The following is a 21,362-nucleotide window of genomic DNA, read 5'->3' as shown; positions in this document are numbered from 1 at the left end:
GTGAACGTCCCTTACTGTTCTAGCCCACTCGGGTGACGCACGCCATACAGAATGTGAATGTCTCTTACGGCTCAGTCTGGCTTGAGCTGCTGTACGCTCAGCTTACTGGGAGACAGTGGGTAGGGTAAGCAGGCCATTACTACTGGTGCAGCGATAACAGATAACGTCCGTCAGCAAAAACTAGGTCGCTGAGACGTGGTCTGGCAAGTTGCGCCATAGATAGCTTGTACGCATCCGGAACTTGCTCAGCGCTGACTACTTCCACGGCACTGAGCTCGGGTAACAGCTCTGTTGAAGCGATGCCTTGCACAGCGCGGAAATCAGCACCGACCGCTCGCGGCGTCGCCACGTTTTTGCAGTATCGTGTAGCCATGGCTGTGCTGAAGTGCGAAATGCTGCAGATGTCCTTTCAAAATACTAGGCGCCATGCGGCTATTCTTCTTGTACACTAAACAACCGGTTAACCATGTGGATAAAAGGCTTGGCTACCGTTGGATTTGCTAACATCCTTTCGATGAGCTGTACATAAAGAAAGAACAAGGCATGCGGTCAGTCGCATATTGCGCCAGCTCTTTTATAGAACAGCACCGCTATGCCGAGTTCTTTGACGAGTGCTTTACGAGGGACTCCTGCCATGTATGCGGCGTAAGCGTTCCTACCGGTGGCATAGTACGTCGTGATGTATAACTACCGCGTTCACCTGCTGTCCAGAGACAATGTTGCACAGCAAGGTTTCGGCGATATATACAAGCGACATGTGGATACGGGAGTGGATACTATAGAAAGTTTCCTTTGTGGTGATTGGTTCACTTGAAATAGGAAAGATGTGAGTTAAGGTATAACGAGTTGTACAGGTATCACTGTGAGAGCTAAACGAGATGAGGGCTATCGTTGCTTCTGGATAAACGATATGATGAAAGTAATAGATTGCAGATAAATAATCTAATTTATTTTTGATACATGTTAATCGTGAGAGCAGGAGCTAATCTTGTTTAATGTGCCATTCGCCGTCCCAAGTGAATGACTTATTCCACGTTCATTAGACTAATGTTCTGTTTTGAATTTGATTTTCGAATTAACGACGTCTGGCTGTTAATTCATCATTTCCTGCCAATGAAAGTAATCTGTTCTACGCACGTGAAGAGTTTCCTAATGAAAATATATATTGATCTATCAAGAACAATGTATTTTTGCCATTGCAAGTATAGAAAATATGCGATGTCTTCTTCAGAGTCCAACAAGCAGAAGATTTCGCTAATGGCTGCGAAGGGAAATTGATCAGCGTGGACATCACTGATAAAGATGGTGAACACTTACAATTGGAGAGATGCACTGGCGTCACTCTTGAATGGAAAAACATTACTTATCACGTGAAAGCGGCCAAAGGTAAAGATCAGTATGTGCTCTGTAAAGTGATCGCTTTCAGTCGGCCATAATTCTCGGTCAGAAAGCCTCTTTAGTAAATTTTCTATTCAACAGATATGCGTAAGCAGAAGTTAATCTTTAGTGGGTTTCGTTTGGCGGGTTAAAATTAGGGCCAAGCTCATAGGAAGGTAATGCAATGAGTCAGAGTCGACAATAAAATGCCTTTTTGCTTCGCGTTATTTTTTAGCAGGATTGTGTAAGAATAGCCGCCGCCCTTTAGGAACTGTCAGATTTCGGCAGCAGTTCTTTTTTGCTTTTCAAACTAAGAGCCCACCAATTTCCCGTTTTTTTTTCAGTACCTTGCAAATATATCATCTTGATGTAATTATATATGCAATGTTAATTGAACTCCTGCTAGGTGTCTTTTAATGCCAAGATTAGTACAAAAGGCTGATTTACATTCACGAAAGTGGAACGATGTTCGAGAAGCCTCAGCATCGGTCTTATCGGGAGACCTGCTTTGATGACTTCGACAGTCGACAACACTGACTCTTGTTAAAATGTATTTGTTTCTCGAGTATGCCGGGCTGAACCTTTGGCGAAAATTTTCTTGTACATTCGTTGTGTTGTTTCTCTGCAAGTGTGAAATGAACTGTGGTTTCCATCCTGTTCATACCGGTGTTCAATTTTATTGTTTTGCTGAAAATTTCAGGGAAGAAATTGCTTCTGAGTAGCTTGTATGGGCTAGCAAGCCCAGGAACGCTGACGGCTGTCATGGGTCCGTCAGGCGCCGGAAAAACCACTCTGCTGAACATTCTAGCTGGTCATATGTGAGTATGCGAAATGACATATTTATGCTTTTTTATGTGCATTTCTTGCGAAAGTTCAGTTCTTCGCGCTCCCAAAATAGAGCGGCTATGAAGTTAATTAACCTGAGCGAAATGATTTGAGTGCACATAGTGAGCATTTATTTTGCGAGAGGATTCTTAGGTGTTTCTTTAATTCTTTATTCTATTATTTCACTAAAACTTGATATCTTTCGAGAATGCCTTTCATTGAAATGTGCTCCAGGTAACTGCATATGTCAGGAACAAATTTGTGATCATTAGTTACCCCGCCGATGTGGCCGCAGTGTTCAAGCGATTATCTGTCATTCTGCACGCCATTTTTCTGTTCAGTATTAAGTTTCTGAACGGTATTATTAAGAATTTATCGTCGTCTGGTGGCTAATTTTTCAGAACGGGTTGCTGCAAATTTTACTGCATCGAGTTGTTTAGTAAAATTTTAATACTGGCAGCTGAATTTAACACTGCTTGAAAGATTTTGAAAGCTGAACATTTTGCTCACTTCGAGAGTCTGACGCGTCTGTATCGCTTTTTTTTTCTTTTTTTATGCAGCGACAGGGGGTACGAAGGCGAGGTTCAAGTAAATGGCTACGTGCGGGACATCAATCTGTTCAACATGCAGAGCTGTTACGTGATGCAGGACGACTGGTTGCTTCAATACCTGACTGTGCGCGAGGCTCTCGCCACAAGCATCCAGCTCCGGACATCAATGCGCAGAAAAAACAAGATCTCGGAGCGTGTGAGACCATTGTTCTATTCAAAATGATCACTGAAAGGTGTAGAATTGTAGATGAATACATATTCAGAATCCTTGAACACCTCACAGAGACACTTGGCTGCAATTTCGAACAGCAAAAAAAAGGGCTAGGTCACAAACGAGTAAGAGGAAGGAGATGGGGCCTAACTTGAACTGTCTCACCGCAATTTCCTATTAGTAGGTTGTACTCTCAGTGGCAGTCTTTATCTCAAACCAGCTTTCGTTCTTATCGCACGTTGTGTAAATGTTATTTATGCTTAGAGTAAATTAAAGCATAATTTTGTTTTGTGCCTTGAAGTGTGGGAGAGCTTGGATGCCGTCGACAACCGCAGCAAATCATGATGTAGTACATGTAGCTGGCAGCCGAACCTCAAGCTCCTTAAGGGAAATAAAATGCCATTAATATCAAGCGCTCATGCGGCGGGTCACTTCGTTTACAGCTCGGCAAAAACAAGACGCGAGGACGGGCTCTAAAGTGTCTTGCTCTAATCTTTACCAAGTCTGAGTGTGCCTCTCATCTTCCTTTTCTTCTGCGAAAAGTGAGGGCTGGCGCATATTAATAAAAAGCTATCTAATCCAGTCTCCGGTGCAAAACGTTTTTGCTAATATTTTTTTATTCGTCACAGCCTGCAGTGGTGAGATAACACTGCACTGGCATCGCAAAATGCAAAGAAGACATCATGTGGCAGCTTGAATCACTCACACGCACACGCACACACACACTTCTCTGCATTTCGTGTAGCACACGTTGCGAAGAAATAAATTCTTGTGGAAGTGAAATTGCTTACGCACGGATTTTAGTGGCACTTTCATTCGCTGTAAATGTTCCCGAATTGTGAAGATTATTTTCATTTTTTCTGAGTTCACGTGTTTTCCTGTCACAGGTGGAAGACATAATGAAGCTGTGGGGTTTAGAGGATTGCGCAGACACGCTCACAAGGTCTCTTTCTGGCGGAGAGAGAAAACGGCTCTGTATTGCGCAGGAGTTAATTAACAACTCGCCTGTGGTAATCGTGGACGAGCCGACAAGGTAAGCAAAGCAGAACATTTTTTATTATACAAGGTGCACTGCTTACTACAGCAGTGGTTCAGAACATGATGAACATGTTTGTTGTCAGTATCTAACAGCTGTTCGCCTATATATAAAATTAAACTAAGAGAGAAATGTAAAGGCCATAAACTGAAAAAGGTGTAAATAACAGCGTCCCTTGGATTAACCGAGAAATTTTTGAAGCAAGAACTGAAATGTAAGGTGTGTTTTTGCTTTAATGCTCATTAGGTGTTAATCTTCAACAGTTTCCGGCAACAAAGTACAATACGGTTAGAGCCAAAGCATAACTCAGCTATAGAGACACGTTTCACACCAACTTCTCTCGCTTTCAATGGTAAAAGGCTGAGAAGTATGGCATTGTTTTCTTTGCAAACATCTAGCAAACGGTAACTGTAATACTTCAATTGACTCTTACTACGTGCGCAGTGGACTCGACAGCACTTCTGCGCTGCGTTGCATACGAGTTCTGAAGTCACTGGCCGAGTCGGGGCGCACTGTACTGTGCTCGGTCCACAGCCCGAGTGCCAGGCTGTTCTCACATTTTGACAAAGTAAGCCTCCAAACTATCCCTCCAACATACTATCCCTCCAACTGCGCTTGGATCGAATCCTACTTTGCTGGTGGCATTATTTGGGTCGTTTGTGCGTTAAGTGGAGATATACGCAAGAATTGTCGTTTATGCAGCACTGGTGCTTAAGCATGAAAGCGTTGGTCGTACTCGCAATTGAAGCATTTCATTGACATGTGACTTAGATTTCAACGACCTGGACATCGAATGTCACCGCTTTTTACACTATTATCACGCGTCAGGCTAAGCTCACTGAGGCGCGGTAGCCGTCTCTATAACGGGTAATCTGTGGATATATGTAATGGCCTAAGACTCTTTATAACCTATTGTTACTGTTGCGAAGTCATTTGTGACCTGTTGTGTGAACGAGGTCATTTACCCACACACGTGCTTTGATAAATGAAAGCGCAAGAACTGCCATCCACCACGTAGCAGGCATCGTGATTGAGTAACGTCACTTTAGCCCTTGGAGATCTCTTGAACCGCTTTACCAATTATGGGATCTCAAGAAGGAACCGCGCCTCAACGTTAGAAAAGGCCGGTGAGCGCTCGATCCATTTACTAAGTGTTTGCGTGCTTATCTCACGGAGGTTGCCTTTAACTCCATCGCATAAAATCTGACTGTATCGTCGCCTTAAGCTACTACAGATATAAAGAAGCTACACACGTCGCTGTCAATATCCAACTGTGGCTGAGGACGACAACAGTCAATCAAATGCTGCATGGCTCATGATCCGACCGCCGCGATGTCCCGATGCTGATAACTACCTCGTAGCTCATGCCATTCAGAATCAAGTAGTAATGAGATAACTACAGACACATATTCCTACCTCAGCCATGGTCCAAGGCGTCAGCAATCTTAAAGTCTGTATCGCATTCGTTGGCAGTGTGACCTACTGCAAGGCAGTGTTACTCGCTAACTGAGCCATTCACTGAGATAAATTCATAGTTTTAAGCTTTCCATTCCGCTTCTTAGTCTTTGCCGCGGCTCAGTTACCATGACGTTCGGCTCCGTAACACAAGTCTGCAGGTTTGATGCCGACAGTGTCTCACTCGTGCATATCGATGGAAGCTGAATGCGAAAAATTTCCGTGGACTGAAATAGCACTATGCATTAAAGAACCCCGGGAGGGTCGAAGTAAATCACGAACTCCTCACTAGCTCTTCTCATGGGCCTGAGTGAGTTTTGCTTTGGAATATTGTGAACGAAACTCATATCCTCTGAATTAAACAAAATAAATTAAAAGGGCCATTTTTTTAACAAGCACTGATTTTATTCCATCAGTGACGGCCGTGTTTTGTTGCCGGGAATTCGTTGACTCTAATCACACAATTCCTCACCTATTGCTGTCATACCTGTCAGCACAATGCCTCAGATGCTGCATGAACTAGCCGATTCGCCTCCTTTCTCATCCATTATTTAGTTGGTCCCCTCAGTAAGTAAGTCACTCTATCACTTGTTAAAATATTTTTTATGAATTCGAGGTTACAATACTCCTGAAGGAAAACAGCTGCTACTAAATCGTACTGATACATGGTTTTTGAAAGAAGGGATACAGTAGATGCCGGGGCACATTTCCTTGACTGAAGGTCAGAGCCTAGCCATTGTACCATTAGCGACTTTGATATGGGGTGCAACTGTTCTAAAAGAACATGACAATAATCCTAGCTGATGTTGCCACGAGACGCCATGGACAATGGCTGAGCAGTGTTGCGTAGAATTCAAACGATTTACTCGGCCGACTTGCGCCCAAAAAGAACTGAAGAGCTCGGCGATGGCAAGAAGCGTGCTCGGCCTTGGTCGAACCGCCATTGTCGGTCCCCATAATTTAAATGTGGTGAAGATTTTACGACGCACAGTGCGAAAGGCAACCAGGACAACCTGGAACCACGTAGAAGGAGTTGCGCATGGCTGCGATCATTGAGAAAAGCCTGGTCCTTTCTCGCGTCACAATGAAAGTGGTAAAGCCGCGTACTGGTGGCTTAGACTATGAAGACATAAAAAGCACAAGCCTTCGCGTGACTATGAGCCAGCGACATCGAACTCAAGAGAACGTGGTAGTACTAGCCTGACACCAGACTTTATATTAACGCAGAAAGAAAGCTCAGAGTCGACAAAAGTGAATGCAGACAACAAGGAAGCAACCGTATGGACAGGAGGCTTCCTTGGAAGTTTTAAAATTCCAGGCCCATAGAATTCCGTACGAATGGACAGTTATCCTTTGAGGCGTGTACTGTGCGATGTCAGTACACGTTAAAGATCCCCAGGTGGTCGAAATTTCCGGAGCCCTTCACTACGGCGTCTCTAATAGCCTGAGTTGCTTTGGGACGTTAAACTCCAATAAACCAAACCAACCTTTGAGGCGTAGCATATTTTCTCGTGCTTTATTGTGCACTCCTGAAGTGCTGTGGGGCACCTTGTTAACGTGCATTCTCATGTTTATTGATTCCGTATTATCGAGCACCGATACGCGGTTTCGGTTGCTTCACTACCTACGTGGTTAATGACATGTGTCGGTGTTTGTGTTGCAGACACCAGTTTTATGAGTTTTATGTGCGTCTACTAACCGCGATGCGAGTGCAAGCCAGTGTTGTGTGTGTGTGTGTGTGTGTGTGTGTGTGTGTGTGTGTGTGTGTGTGTGTGTGTGTGTGTGTGTGTGTGTAGACATCACCCGTGAAATTCATTGCATTATGCCATCATCAACCTTCATTCGCACTTTCCTTTTCCTCCTCTTCCCTTTCCCCTGTGCGAAGTAGCAGGCCAGGGCCATGTTACCACTGGCCGACCTCTCCACCTTTTCCTCATTAAAATTCCTTTCTCCCTCTTAAAGCCATCTCTGAAAGTTTCCGCCATCTTGGAGTATGTGATACTTAGTCTGAAGACCTGTCACACTGAAATCAAAATTTATTCCTTTGCGTTTCTTCACACAGCTGTACATGCTCTCGGATGGAAAATGTATTTATAATGGCTCAGTGGAGAAGCTTGTTTCGTTCTTGGACTCCCAGAACCTGCACTGCCCACGTTATCACAGCCCGTCAGATTTTAGTAAGTGAAAATCGAAATTGTTATTCTTTGTTTCAAACTGCCTAATGTCACAATAGCTTTTGTGCGCATCTCCCCATAGCGTATTCGCTTAAACATCGTCGCAACAATAAATTTCTGCAATTTAAGTGTTCTGCAGAGGAGTTCTTTGTGTACTACGCAGCAGTGAACGTTCATTGGGTGAACGAGGTACGCCACTTTTTGTCATAACCTGAATGAAAAGCGATAGGAGGAATTTCCGCCGTTTTTCTCGGTTATCTCTGAGAGTAGCGTGTTTGTTTTCTCAGTGCGCTTTGCTACTTTTCGAAATACTGTACGACATATTCCTTCTACAAGTTTCGTTGTTCCTTGTGAAGTTTCGGTGGCACACCGAGAAGGAGGCGGCCATGCTCACCGAACCAGTTTCGCCAATTGGCAGAAAACACATCAAACTAATTTTTACTGGCTCCTAACGTGACGTATTAAAGCTGGCGTTATTACGCTCTAAACTGTGCACAGCAAGCCGGGAGCGCAGACTACTCACCAGCCCTCATTATTCTGGTTATTCTGCTTCCTGCTTCTGGTTGTTCTGCTTTAACGAAACACTCCTAGCTATAACCGGCTGAGAATCAAGATGCTGTGTGGTCTGTAGTCTCTCACCAGTTTCCCAGATGCATCGAGCGGATTATAGCGGAATACAAGCGGTGCTTGTTTTTGCGGCGCCATAAATCTACAAACACGGCATCAATTATACTTCGATGTTGAAAGCAGCCAAACAGACAACCTCGCCTTCAGTGCTAACGAGCCACCTCCCCATGAGGTTTTTTAGAACAAATTGGAGAGTTTGTTTGTTAAAACTGCGGTTGACTACGCATTCGCAGTAACTTTCATTTGCCTCTTCAGCTAACAGGGCTCACAGTGGCCACATCATTCCAAAATATGCAACATGATAGCATGTGTGATAACTTTACAAAGAAATGTGTGACAATGAGAAGGAAAGTGATGACAACTGACTTAAATATTGTTCTTCGAAAAACGTGATGCAGTTACAAGTATAGCTTCCGGGGAGCACGGAGAAGTGACAGAGAGGCTTTCCAGCCTTTTTATCCCAGGAAAAGCTTCCATGAAAGACGTCAAAAATGGCGATGATCTCAGGCAGCTGACCATTTATGGAGGACAAGTCATGACCGAGAAGGTAGGATGGTCATACATGGTTACTTATGACACTTTTATTTATAGCGTTCCAGCTGGCTGGGAACATTCTTTGATTGATGAGGACGTCTTTGGACACGCACTTATGCCAAACAGTGCACCAAGTGAGGGTCTCTAAGTTTCGTTTGTGGTTTCTGACTTATTTTCAAAACAGTCCCCAAGCCCCCCTCTTATTCTGGGCGTTACCAGTAAGATCAGGGCTTTGAGGTTGTTTTGAGACTCTTCAGTTTGAGAGCGTTTCTTATTTTAGCCCCAGAACGCTATAAGAGATTTGTGCTTTCATACCACAGCTCACACTTAAACATTCCTGTTGAACCCTCGTAACCATACTGTGGGCTTTAACATGATAGCGTTAAGGGTCACGTTCAGCGGAAAACCTGGACGAGAAGCAGGTGACCACCTGCCAACTAAGTCATTAGTCCTTGTGACGTCATCTCAGCCAGCCCACCGTGGTAGGTGGCAACCTTTAAACTGGATTCCGAGTAAACGGCCCGCCGTGGCAGTCCGTTTAGCGTATGTTGCTCATGGGCCGAAACGTGGCATTATTGTCAAGATTCACTTTTCATAATTTTTTCTTTTCTAGGAAAAACACCAGGAGCGCCGTCAGCAGAAAGCTCATGCGAAATGTCACCATCTGTTCTTGACGCTGCTTAAAAGGTTTTTCTACTGCAACATGAGAAATAAGGTGGGTGTATTCTACCGGTATTAACGTGCGTTTATACGCTCACCTTCAAAAAATAGCTTGTATACTAATGTCGAGGTGGTAGCTTCTGAACATATCATATGCTGTGTGCTGTTCAGTTGGGAAATGATCCGCAGCTTTACACCTTCATAAACCAATACATTGCGTCCCTCTTTGCAGGGTTAATATAACTAATATTGTTTTGCTTTCAGGAGGCCATGTGTTTTAAAGCACTAGGAGGATCATAACTGTTTGTTTCATTGCAGCTAAAGTACTGGCGTCGACACACGTAAATAAAACGGTCGACTGTGTTAAATTTCTCTCCATTTTATGCAGAGTTGCAGTTGGTCTCAGTACTGATCACCTTCCTGTTTTAGCAATATGTATCACAGGGACTAAGACCACATGCGTATGCTTCTGAGCAAAACGATGAATTCGGCGATTTAAACACCCAAAGCACTGCGGAATCAGAAACGAATGAATGGCGTCACGCAGAAGACATAGTGGCAATCGCGCAGACTGTCTTGTTTTACTGAGCACTTCTAGTACAGGGCCTTGCCTTTGTTGTTCTTTGGGACGTTTTCCCCGGAAATTACGGCTATAAATCTTTATAAACGTGTTTACTTGCGCAGTGCGAAAATTTTGGCGAGGTATTTTTAACTTGTACAAGAATGGTTCTTTTATTCGGTCTAACCATTACACGACGCACTTTCTCCGACTATCCATTTGCTTCAAGGTTGCGATTTCATTGACGTGTAACACCGTGATTTTGCTTGCCACGTGTGAAGAAAGTTGCCATTCTTCTTCCTCGTTAAACCTAGCCTGCCGTGTTGTCCTCTGTCACAAAAGAGAATAGCAAGAAAGAGCTTAATGTTGTGTTGTGTTAAGTGTTACGAGATACTTAAGCCACTAGGTGAGGTGTGTCCAAGCTACCGCTGTTGTACTCAGACATAGTAACTGAGCGAAAAAATCCAGACTGAAGAGAAACGACAGCACACACGCCAGACTTGCAACTGAATGTTACTACAGGGCTAGTTACTGTGTCTGGGTTCAGTAAACTAGCCCAGTTAACAGCCTTCGCTGTGTTAGGACGCTGCCAACCGAGGCTATGCAGCGCTATGCTATGAGTGTGATGAGACGGCCATACCTCGTGAAAGCGAAGCATCGAAAATGATAACAGTGCTCAGACAATAATCGTTCATGCGCTAACCATGAATAAACAGAAGTACTAAATGCGCCTTCGTGTGCTCACTAGCTAACATGCTGGCTAACAATATGGTGTGACGGGTAACGTACGCAAAATAAAGCCCTGCATTTTATGTTATTCGCAAGACAGTTGTAGACAAAATTATTCCGCAGCGTACGGTGTGTTTCTGTAGCCGATACAACTGCCTGAACAGTTTGCTGCGTGACGTCTCTGTAGACGCGTCGTTTTCGTTTGCACGGGCTTCGGCGACATCGGCGGGTGTGCTTGCTGTCCGCAAAATGTGAGGTGCACTGAAATACTGTCCCGCCGATAACCTGATATGTCTTTAGGCCGGGATCTCATGGTTCATTTTCTGTTATCCAACCCGTTAACACGCTCCAGACAAACCGTTTTTAGTGCCGGTAAGCGTATTTATGTTTAGCAACGATCATGCCTATTCTTCTAGACACTGATATCGACATTGCCATTCTCTTGTCTTCCTAGTGCAGTTCACATCGGTCGTCCGTATGTTCGTCAACCTGTTCTTCGCTTTCCTGCTGTCGGTTATATACTACGACTCAGGAAAGAGGGCGATGCAGGTTACCGACACGATCGCCATGTACCTGATGGCTCTAGTATTGTTGATGTTCCAGTCAGTTGGACCAGCCGTGTTTACGTGTAAGTAGTACGCATGCTTCGATTGTAACTAATGCGTTCAAATTTCGTCTCAAAAACAGTTCCTTCCCCGTAATGAAACAATACAAAATAGTCAACCAAGTGACAAGCTATCAAGAACGTCCGGACCCTGTTTTGCAGAACATTAAGGATGTTGGACATTGAATTTGGAATTTGCGGGAATGGCTTGCATGGTACCATAGCATGCAACATTGGTTGCTAGCTGCTGAAAATAAAAACAATTTACATGCCTAAGTCACTCGACAGATTTCCATAAAAAAGGAGAAAAATAACATAATGCAACCTAATAAGATAGGCCGAAGCATTGAGGTAAATCAATCTTTCCTTAGAATATTACATGGCGATTCGGATGCTGTACGCGCATCTGAATATTGCAGCCAAGTTTCAGCAGCCGCACTGGACAACAGCCATGCTGAAAACGGCGTCGGCTTCTTTTAAGAGAAGGTTCCTGTTTTGTAACCTATGCATGAGGAAAGATAGATAGACCAGAAACATATTTATTCAAAGAACATATTCCAACCTTGGTTAGAGGCTTCTTACATCACAATTCTGCATCTTCATGTTCCATAAATTTCGAGATTAAACTTTGTTATCGGCACTTCGATATTCAAAATTAATGTGCAAACGTAGCCGTAGTGGATTAGTAGTTAACTTTGGAATGGGTGTGTGTCGGAATTAATTTGTGTCAGAATGAAGGGAATGGAGTGGGCTGGACGTACTGAAAAGCAATGGTGAGGAAGAAATTCATATCTAAAATGAAATGTCTACAAGATCAAGAAAGCGTTAGATGGAAAATGAGCTAGCTGAAGAAATTATTGCATTTGGCACCAAACTTGATTGAGATCAGATGATTGAGGTGACGATCGAGCTATCCCTAACTGCCAATTGTTATCGACTATATGCTCACACCACTCACTGTAATTTGTTCAGCTAACTTATTTTCCATCTATACGCTTTCTAGATATTGTGAGAGTATATCAGAAGTTAAAAGTTGTGTTTTCTCAGTGGGCAGGCCACAAACCAGCGCAGGTTCGGACTTCTCGCTAGCCAAGGACCTTGATAAACTGTCACGACGCCCACCCTGGGCCATCGCTGTAGCGCTCTCAACCGCCGCAGCAAGGAGAGCGCGGCTCGCTGCAAAGAAACAGGCCTCCAAGGAGACCCTTATTCACGCCGTACTCCAACAGTCACCCCGTCCCGGGGACGCCCAAGCTCCGCTGCGCGCACCAAGCAACAAGATCAATGCGCGTCGCTCGCACACCGCTGCAGGATGAGGTCCCCGTGGCAGTGCTGTTATCCTTCTCGAGGCGACCATAGGGCAGTTTTTTAAACCATAGTGGACAATCAACGCAAGGTACGCCTGTAGGACGTCGCTCTTACAAACTCGAGGCGCTGTAAATCAAAGGACTGCGAGTTGGAAAGCTCGAGTATGCACTGGTCCGAAATGCAAAGGCCGGCGAACACCCTACGCTGTTTCGGACGAAAATCTTTCTGCGCTTCACTCGACGGGAGAAAGGGAAAGAGTTCAGCAACGCTGGACGCTGGCAGCAGCCGCGCAAGGAGAATGGCGGGTAGCCACGATTCCCACAAAGTATAAGTATTTATAGTAAGCCTAGTATTAATAACCTGTCCTCCTATGTCCGCATTTCTGATGATGGCATGTCGTCCTTAAAAATGTTATGGTTTATAAACAGAAAGCTGGCATCAGTGCCTACATGCACCAAACTTGTAGCTTATGACTGTTTTGTTAGGTCTGTGGACAGTACGGGTCTCTTCCCAACTCACCAAACGATATACCCAGAACGAAAAGAACTGCCTCTGGAACTTGCTAAGTCATCATTACCCCTTTCAACACTCCATCGCCCTAGAGCTCAAATAAAGACTCCCTCTCGGGCTTCCGCGTCATCTAGAAACAAATTATTATCGCGTCCATCTTAACGTTGCATCTACGAGCAGTCTACGATACCGTTTCAAGCAAGCAGACAGTCCGTATTGTGACAACTGCGGCTCAGTTGAGACTTTACTTCATATTCTCTTCGAAGCGGGCGCCAACTTACGTGCACACTATGAACAATGCATGCTGTCCATCACCCAAGTGCCACTCACAGTGGACTCTGTATTAGATCCTTTAAGCTGCTGCAAATAGCAGCGATGTGCAATGATATTCTTGTTTGCATATTTAGACGCTATTGGTGTTTTAGACGAACTCCGAATTGCCCAAACACTTGACGGCACAGACATGCACAGATCTTGACTTCGGTCTCATCCAAAGAATCCACCATGCAGTGAACCATTGCGTTACAACCATCTTCAATGACCGCACTCTTTTGTAGCACCCTTCTTCCATCTTTACTCTCCTATTCCGTCCCCTACGCAGAGTAGCGTGTCAGCGAATATTCAGGCCGGCTAAAAGATCTGTTTTTCATCAAAGAGCTCTCTCTCTTACACTACAAAAATATGTCGGCCAACCCGAACACATTCAATTTAAGGCAGTCCAATTCATTTATGAAAAATACGTACGGCAAGATTCTCCTTCTTCAATTATCCAGCAAAATGATTTGAAGCACAGGAAGGAAGCAAAAATTTAATCACCCCTCCTTCCTTAACAACTTCCTTTTAGGGAGAACGAAATTAACTTGACGTTTTTGCATCCAGCCTATTTCCACAAGAATAGCATGGCATAATCATGATTTGTCTCTAGTGCCATTATTTTCTATATCAATTGCATACAAGCGCAATTTTTTTTAACAATAGCATGGTGGAACTGTATTTCCCGCAACTTTCTGTATCCCCTAATTTTGAGAATGGTGTGAATAATTAGCTTTCCCATTCCTAGTCCTTTTCTGTAAATGGTGTAAAGCTTGTGCAGTTGAATGTGTAATAGGGCTGTATTTTTTTTTTGTACTGTGCTCGAAAGACCGCCTGCATAGCCCTACTTGGCTTGCGGTGTGCCGAAAATAAATTGAAATAACGTTCACGCTTTGTCAAGTTGCTTCCGCGTGCATCGCCGATAATACAAGGCGCTGAAACCTGGCGTGTTGTACTTCGTATCTGTTATAACTCTACGAAGTGATATTTATAACGTGCTAAAACTCATACAAGTAAGGATTTGAATATTGGTGCATGTTAACAGCTGAAATAGTGTCACACTTAGGGCTCTTGCTACCAGTACCTCAAGATTATAGCGTCCGGTTCAAAGCTTCCCAGTACGTGGGGCTTGCTTCGGTGCTTTAAAGAGTTGCTCGCCTCGCATTTTCGGCGTTAAAAATATCAGGAGAACGAGGAGATAAGTTTGCGCTTTCGGTTCGTCAGTCTGTGAAGTAAACTTGAGGTAACTTGTGCAGACAAACTTTGGACGAATGTTCTACAGCCGACATTTCATTTCATATCATTTCATTGCATTTCACTCACTTTCAATCGCGTGCAGAAAAGCGTTACAGACGGGTGTGGGAGGAAAAAAGATACAAAATAGTGAAGCGCGGGACTTGAGCCCGTGATACTGCCTGCCACATTGCAGCCACCTGAAAAAAAAAGCAATGCAAATTATGCGTCGGCGCATGCAGTAACCACGCGTTTCTGATCGTGTTCAAGAAATATATATATTTTTAACTTACCTTTCTTTCAGTGCCTTACGAGGTAAAGGTGCTTCTGAGGGAACAAAGAAACTGCTGTTACAGTCCAAGCCTGTACTACACGGCAAGAATACTTGCGGAAGTGCCGTTCACGGTACGTGACAATGCTTTCTTGAACGAATACGAGCCAGCGTAGCAAGCGACCACCATGGATCTCTTTGAAGATGCACATAAGAGGAATACTGAGTCAAGCTATACCGATAGGTTAGTGTCACGCGATAGCAAATATGTCATTTTTAGCGGGAACAAGGCTTTTATAGGCCCTAGAGCTACATAAAAGCGAAGCCCACTTAGCACCGCCTTTAGAAGTTCCTTCGGAAGTAGCGCCTCTGAATGCCCGGAGAGCTGCATCGCAAATGCATAGTATAATTGACAGAACTGTGCGCTTCATTTTTTGCGTGCGGATTGAATGTGCTAGGGATTTGGGACTTTAATTTCCGATTTTATCTGCAAAGCAACCACGTTTCCGCGCAAAAGAAAAAAAAATCAATAACAATGTCGGTCATGTTCCGGAGGATTAATCTAGCTGTTTTCCTTATTTTGATGCTTCCCTTCAGTGGCCCTTTAAGGTTTGACTGTGCTGCCACTGTGCTGGAAGCGTGAAACGCGATGGAGCTGTTATACCTTAATCCCTGGGATATCGCGTTTTATAGCTGGCGATTTTAAATGTACCCTCAAAAACGCTTGAACACGTCAATTACAATGGCACTCCATGTATCATAACGCCATTCGAGTTTGTGTTAAGGGTGAATAGGAAATGGGAATCAAGTGGGAAGATATTTGTCATATTTTTCGTTCGCTGGGCCTCCAGTCTCACAGTCGCCTTGCATCTAATAGAACAAATGTATTCGCAGGTTGCCTGTCCTCTAGTCACCATGACAATCGTGCACTGGACCACCTCACAACCCATGGAGTTCTACAGACTTGCCATCATCGTAGCATTTTGCGTCGCATTCTGTTCTGCGTCCGAAGGTCTCGCCTACGTAGTGTCGGCAACCTTCAGTATGGAGGTGATTATGAACCAGAAGTAGAAGTGCGAATGCCGATTTTAGTACTATTGAATACGCTGCTGATCTGCAAAGCCCACGAAGCATTATTTGGCTTGCGAACCTAACTATCGTTCAGGTAGTGTTAATCGGTCCTTTCTCTATTTTTTACTAAACTATTCCTATGGCGTTTCTTTGCTGGCTGTTGTCTTCAGTTCTTTTTTTTTTCAACATGCTCTACTTTTTCAACAACGGAAAGCTTTATTTGCTGTTCCGCTTAGGGAGAAAGAAGGCGGCAAGCCTTCATAAAGTAAACCTCAAATCAAATTTAAATTTGTAGGTGCTGTTTTTGTTTAAGATTTAATGACCAGTTCGTAAAATCAATTGAAAACTTGAGAGATACTGTGCGGGAGGCACGGCCAAAAACAAAGGAGATAGACTCGCTCCAGAAATCGGCCTACTTACCTCTATTAACAGAAAATGACTTGTGGAACATAATAAATTCAATACAGGTTAATAAGCCAGCAGGAATAGATGGCATTAGACCAAGGGACATTCAGAGGAACTTTAAAGAACTGAAGAACGTTATTCTAGTAATCATAAATGGAGCCTTAAACTCATGAGTAATTTCTGAAAAACTTAAAATTTCAGTTGTCAGACCTTTATACAAGAAGGGTAAAAAAAAATGATTGCATCAATTACAGACCGATATCAATATTACCTGTCCTTGCATACGTAATGGAAAAATATATATCGAAGATAATGACTGTATTTTGCGAGAAGAACTCTGTGTTTACAACAAGCCAGTATGGTTTTCGAACCGGTCGAAGTACGATTATGCTGTTAGAAGATTTTAGCGACCTTGTGCACTCAAAAATTGACCAAAATGAAACTGTGCTGAGCTTATTTCTTGACCTGAGCAGAGCATTTGATACAATCGATCGCAATATTTTACAAGATAAGCTAAAAAATTTGGGTTTCCGAGGGCCGTTTGCCGCATGGTTTCAAAATTACTTCACGAACCGTAAACAGACGGTGAAAATTGATAACGAATATAGTGAATTAATAGTCACTAAATTTGGTGTACCTCAAGGTTCTTCTCTAGGACCGTTATTATTCAACTTATACGTGAACGATCTCGGGTTCCTAAATTTAAACTCCAAGTTGTACCAATTTGCTGACGACACACTGGTAATGGCACATTCCAGTTTGGAAGAAGCCTCATTCGCTCTTCAATCAGATGTTCATAAGTTTATGAACTGGTACAAGAATAATTACATTTTTCCAAATAGCTCAAAAACAAAGCTCATGTGTTTTCACAATCCCCACAAAAAACTGGTTGTGCTACAGCCAATATTTCTACACGTTGAAAAATGCCACAACTGTCTATGTGTCCCACTTGAATACAGTAATAACGTCCGGTACTTAGGCATTGAATTTGATCCTACCTTGTCGTGGAGTAACCATGTGAATTTTATTTGTAAAAAGCTACGAACTGTTGCAGCACAGATGTATCATATAAAAAGCTGCACAACTGTCAACATAAGAAGAATGGTATACCAGTCCTTGGGGGAAGCACAGTTACGGTATGACATTACACTGTACGGGTTTTGCTCAGAAACAGTAAAAAAGAAAATTACCAGCATAATTTATAAATGTGTTCAAAATGTCTTGTATGGTGTGCTATTAGAGGGTAAAGAGAAAAAAGACCTGTATAGGGCAGGAGACCTACTAACATTTGAAGAATTCCAGTACTACACTATCTATACCAGGTTCTATTACGACAATATGTTTAAGTCAGAGAAGCCTCAAAGCAAGTTCACCTTAAGAAACATAGAACGATTCAGCGTCCCCAGAATTTATACGAAGTATGGCAAACGGTGCAGAGCTTACTATGTGCCTGCATTATTCAATAAACTATCCGATGTCGAGATCAGCCATACATCGATAAAAAAGGTAAAACGAGTACTAAAGGATGTTTTCCTTAAAAATCTATAAAAAGGTTTGCACCTTAACATTAAATGCTGTATATGTGTTACGTTGTATATTTCCGCATTCACTATTTCATTTTCTTTATTCAAGTGTCTATAGGTGTATTTATATATAATGGCCTTTTTACTTTGCTTTTTTATGGAATTTTCCCGTGTCGTAGAGAAGATGCAGTATCTGTGTATGCTTGCCCAATTCTTTAGTTACTAACAAAATTCAATCTGTCCACAGACTAACGATGATGACATGTCGCGCCTGTGTACAAAAACTGTGAATGATCTTGTGCTTTAATCAAAAATTTCCGCTGTCCAGATAGCGACGACGGTAACATATGCGCTTGTTTTTACGTTGTGCTTTGATAAGATTGTCAAGCCAGTGATTTAGTTCTATGAAGGTAGCGAGAAAACATGTGTATTTCGCAGGCTGCCGGCACCGCAGACAAGCACAACAGTGCTTAAGCGTTGCGGGAATGTGAGCTTTGTAAACAGTTGGACAAAATAAAAAAAATATTATTATTATTATTATTAATAAATAAGTTACCGTCACCCAAAAGAGGTAAAGCACCTAGATCTCACCAACGTGAAACCCTAGAAGCGAAATAGCTTACTTTCAGAGTTCGGCCTCAAATTATGCAGAAGCCACGAAGAACACAGTTCAATCAATATTTCAAACGCACCTGAAAATTTCAGGCCGTCGGCGCACTAGGAGTCAATCAGTCATCTTTTCTGTGAGTCACTAGATTGCTTTTATTATTTATTTATTTATTTTTTCAAAATACCTTACAGGGCCCAGAAGGGCATTGAGTAAGGGGGGCAAAAACAATAGTTTAAGAACAATAGGAACAATAAGTTAAAAACAACGCGTGATAGAAGGCTAAAAGTAAAAACAATCATAAATATACAGGGCAAAACGTAACTATAAGACATACATACATACGGAAGATTCCTATTGAAAAGAAAATAAATACATGACGGGCCTACTTGAACTGATGGAATAGAGTTTTAAAAGTGCATATGCCTCAGACAGAACATTATATACACGGGCAAAAAGTTAAGAAAACTAGGAGAAGAACTGCTCATTATATTGGAACCTTCTACATTAGACATCGAATAGCAGTGTTAGCACTCCTTCGTTTACCAGAGTGAGATGAGTCGTGTGGGAAAGACGTTCATGCAGTTTACGAAATCCGGTGCTTGGCAACTGTGCTCTTTTCTAATGTACTGACGTTCGAAGGTGTATTATGACGCGGCAGATACAATGAATAAGACAAAAGTAATTTACAAGACGCGCTTTCAGCGTACGGCCGCTCTTGGTTATGTTATCTTGCATTCACATCTGAAGGTCCTCTCAATAAATTATCATACCGTTCCTGTGCTATGCACTCTTACCTCGCTTTTCAGGTGCTTCCTGCGCATTAATTATGTTTTGCGTTGTGTTAATCCTGAGTTTCGTTCAGCATTATAAGATATGAGTGAGGCCAAGATGAGGGCACACGAGTCAGCGAGAAAGAACTTACTTCTTAAAACACAGTTGCGGGAAGCAATTCATTTCTTAAAACAAATTTGAAGTTCCAAAAATGTCCATGTGCCAGACCACCAAGGCTAGCTGAAGCCTAGCTGGGGCGATGCTAGCTAGGCACTCCATCAGGCGGGAGTGAGGTGGATTGTTCCGCCTGTCATTGTTAAGGCTATGGTCCAGGTTAGTGTATGGGAGGGGTATTTTAGGCTGGACGGATCAGGGCAATATCCACAGAGGTAAAGTCCAATGCGAAGAACGGCGTTTGTGTCATCTTAAGGATATTATTGGTATGCGTCACATCTAGTCCAGTACGGCGTCGAGGAACATGTTGTTTAGAGGCGCGGAGTGTGTTGTAGTGAAACAGTATTTAGTGTGTCTGAAATAAATGTTTAACTAAGATGAAGGTACAGCTCACTAATGCATTCAAATATTGCTTTCTCTCTCTATGCAGACGGCGATATTCATGGCCTGCCCAATTGCAGCGCCATTTCTGATGTTCTGCGGCTACTTTGTGCAACCACGGTACATGATGCCTGCTGTTGGATGGATCACGTACACGTCGCATGTGTACTACGTGCACCGGGCCATCATGCTCGCTGTGTACGGTGGTGGACGAGGCGAGATCGGGTGCGACGAGCGGGATGTGGAAGTGGTCTGCGTGCCAGTGGACGGCGACCTTGTTCTGGACAGACTGGACGCTCGCGAGGTGGATCTGTTCGCATATTTCGGAGCAGTGCTCACGATTGATTTCGTCCTGAAGCTGGCAGCGTTCGCACTGCTGAAGTGGAGGCTGCGGCGGAGGGTCTGATGTCCCTCTCGACCTTTTGCCTTTCGGAAGAGTGAGTTAGCAGAGTTGCTAGTAAGCGGTGACCACTAAGACCAGTGCTGGTATGGTCAGCAGACTCGACCCTGAATCTGAGCGTTTGGTTTTGAAGCGTTTGTCAGTAACCCTGAGGAGCTAGCGCTGCACACGGGATGAGACATTTAATGAGCGTTAGAAAATCAATTTGTAAAAATTCATAACAAAATCTATAGAAGGATTGTAACGAAGCGCAGTTGAACGCAAGGAAATGAGGCTTCTCCCTTGCTATCGTGCCCTGTGTTCTCGTGAGCTTGTGCGTTTTCGGGTTCCTTGGTAGCTTAGTATGTTACACTCCTTTCGCTAGCTTTGTGGTGCAGAATTAGTAGCAGTTCACACTACATCCACACTTAGTGATAAAAGTTAAAATGTATCAGGTTGTACTCGTTAAATATATATTCTGCGAAGAGGCCAAGCATCTGTTTCTACTGTGAAAGTTGGTAAAACTACGAATGTTGATCAACCTGTAAAAATCAACAATGAAGAGTCTTCATTCTGAAATCGAAAGTGTGTGGAATTGGGTTTTTGATGATAACATGTCGACATAAGTAGACAGCGCAGTTCGGTGTGTTGGTCTGCGCACCATTCAGTGATTCTAACACGTCGGAATGAATTGGCGAGCAGCCTTTTGTGCCTGAAAACAGGAGCTATAACTCCAAAGGTTAGATGTCTACAGCGAATGAATAAGTGAATGTCGTACTGCTGGGCACGCTTGCGCGTGTATTATTTAACAAACGTATCTCATCAACTACTTGTTTAAAATTCAGGTGAACTCCTGTCTTCAAAGAATTCATGTTAACCGGAGCAAGCAAAATGTATGCTTTGAAGCAGCGACTCATTTTTTTGCTCATTCAGAAACGAAAACCCATGGATATACACCAATTCCGAGTTATTTCAACGACTCAAAACCTAATAAGCATTGCTTTTCGCAATAGAATTACTATACATATGAAAAGCGCATTTAATGCAATTTCGCAAAGATTTATGCAAATCA

General features: G+C 43.2%; 1 protein-coding gene across 1 annotated transcript; it reads left to right on the top strand.

Moving 5' to 3' along the window:
- The first annotated feature begins 1,481 nt into the window (after nt 1-1,481).
- Nucleotides 1,482-20,777, top strand: LOC149340690 (ATP-binding cassette sub-family G member 1-like). Its single transcript, XM_089551168.1, has 12 exons — nt 1,482-1,485; nt 2,078-2,195; nt 2,763-2,949; nt 3,852-3,997; nt 4,445-4,568; nt 7,518-7,632; nt 8,655-8,803; nt 9,404-9,505; nt 11,198-11,366; nt 15,010-15,110; nt 15,871-16,026; nt 19,961-20,777. The coding sequence occupies exons 1-12, from the start codon at nt 1,482-1,484 to the stop codon at nt 20,315-20,317; spliced, it is 1,728 nt and encodes a 575-aa protein (XP_089407294.1). The 3' UTR covers nt 20,318-20,777.
- Nucleotides 20,778-21,362: the final 585 nt, after the last annotated feature.

This window comes from Amblyomma mixtum, chromosome 6 (assembly GCF_055824585.1).
Source record: "Amblyomma mixtum isolate Tamu chromosome 6, ASM5582458v1, whole genome shotgun sequence".
Lineage (NCBI taxonomy): Eukaryota > Metazoa > Arthropoda > Arachnida > Ixodida > Ixodidae > Amblyomma > Amblyomma mixtum.
This window is presented reverse-complemented; position numbering and strand designations above follow the sequence as displayed.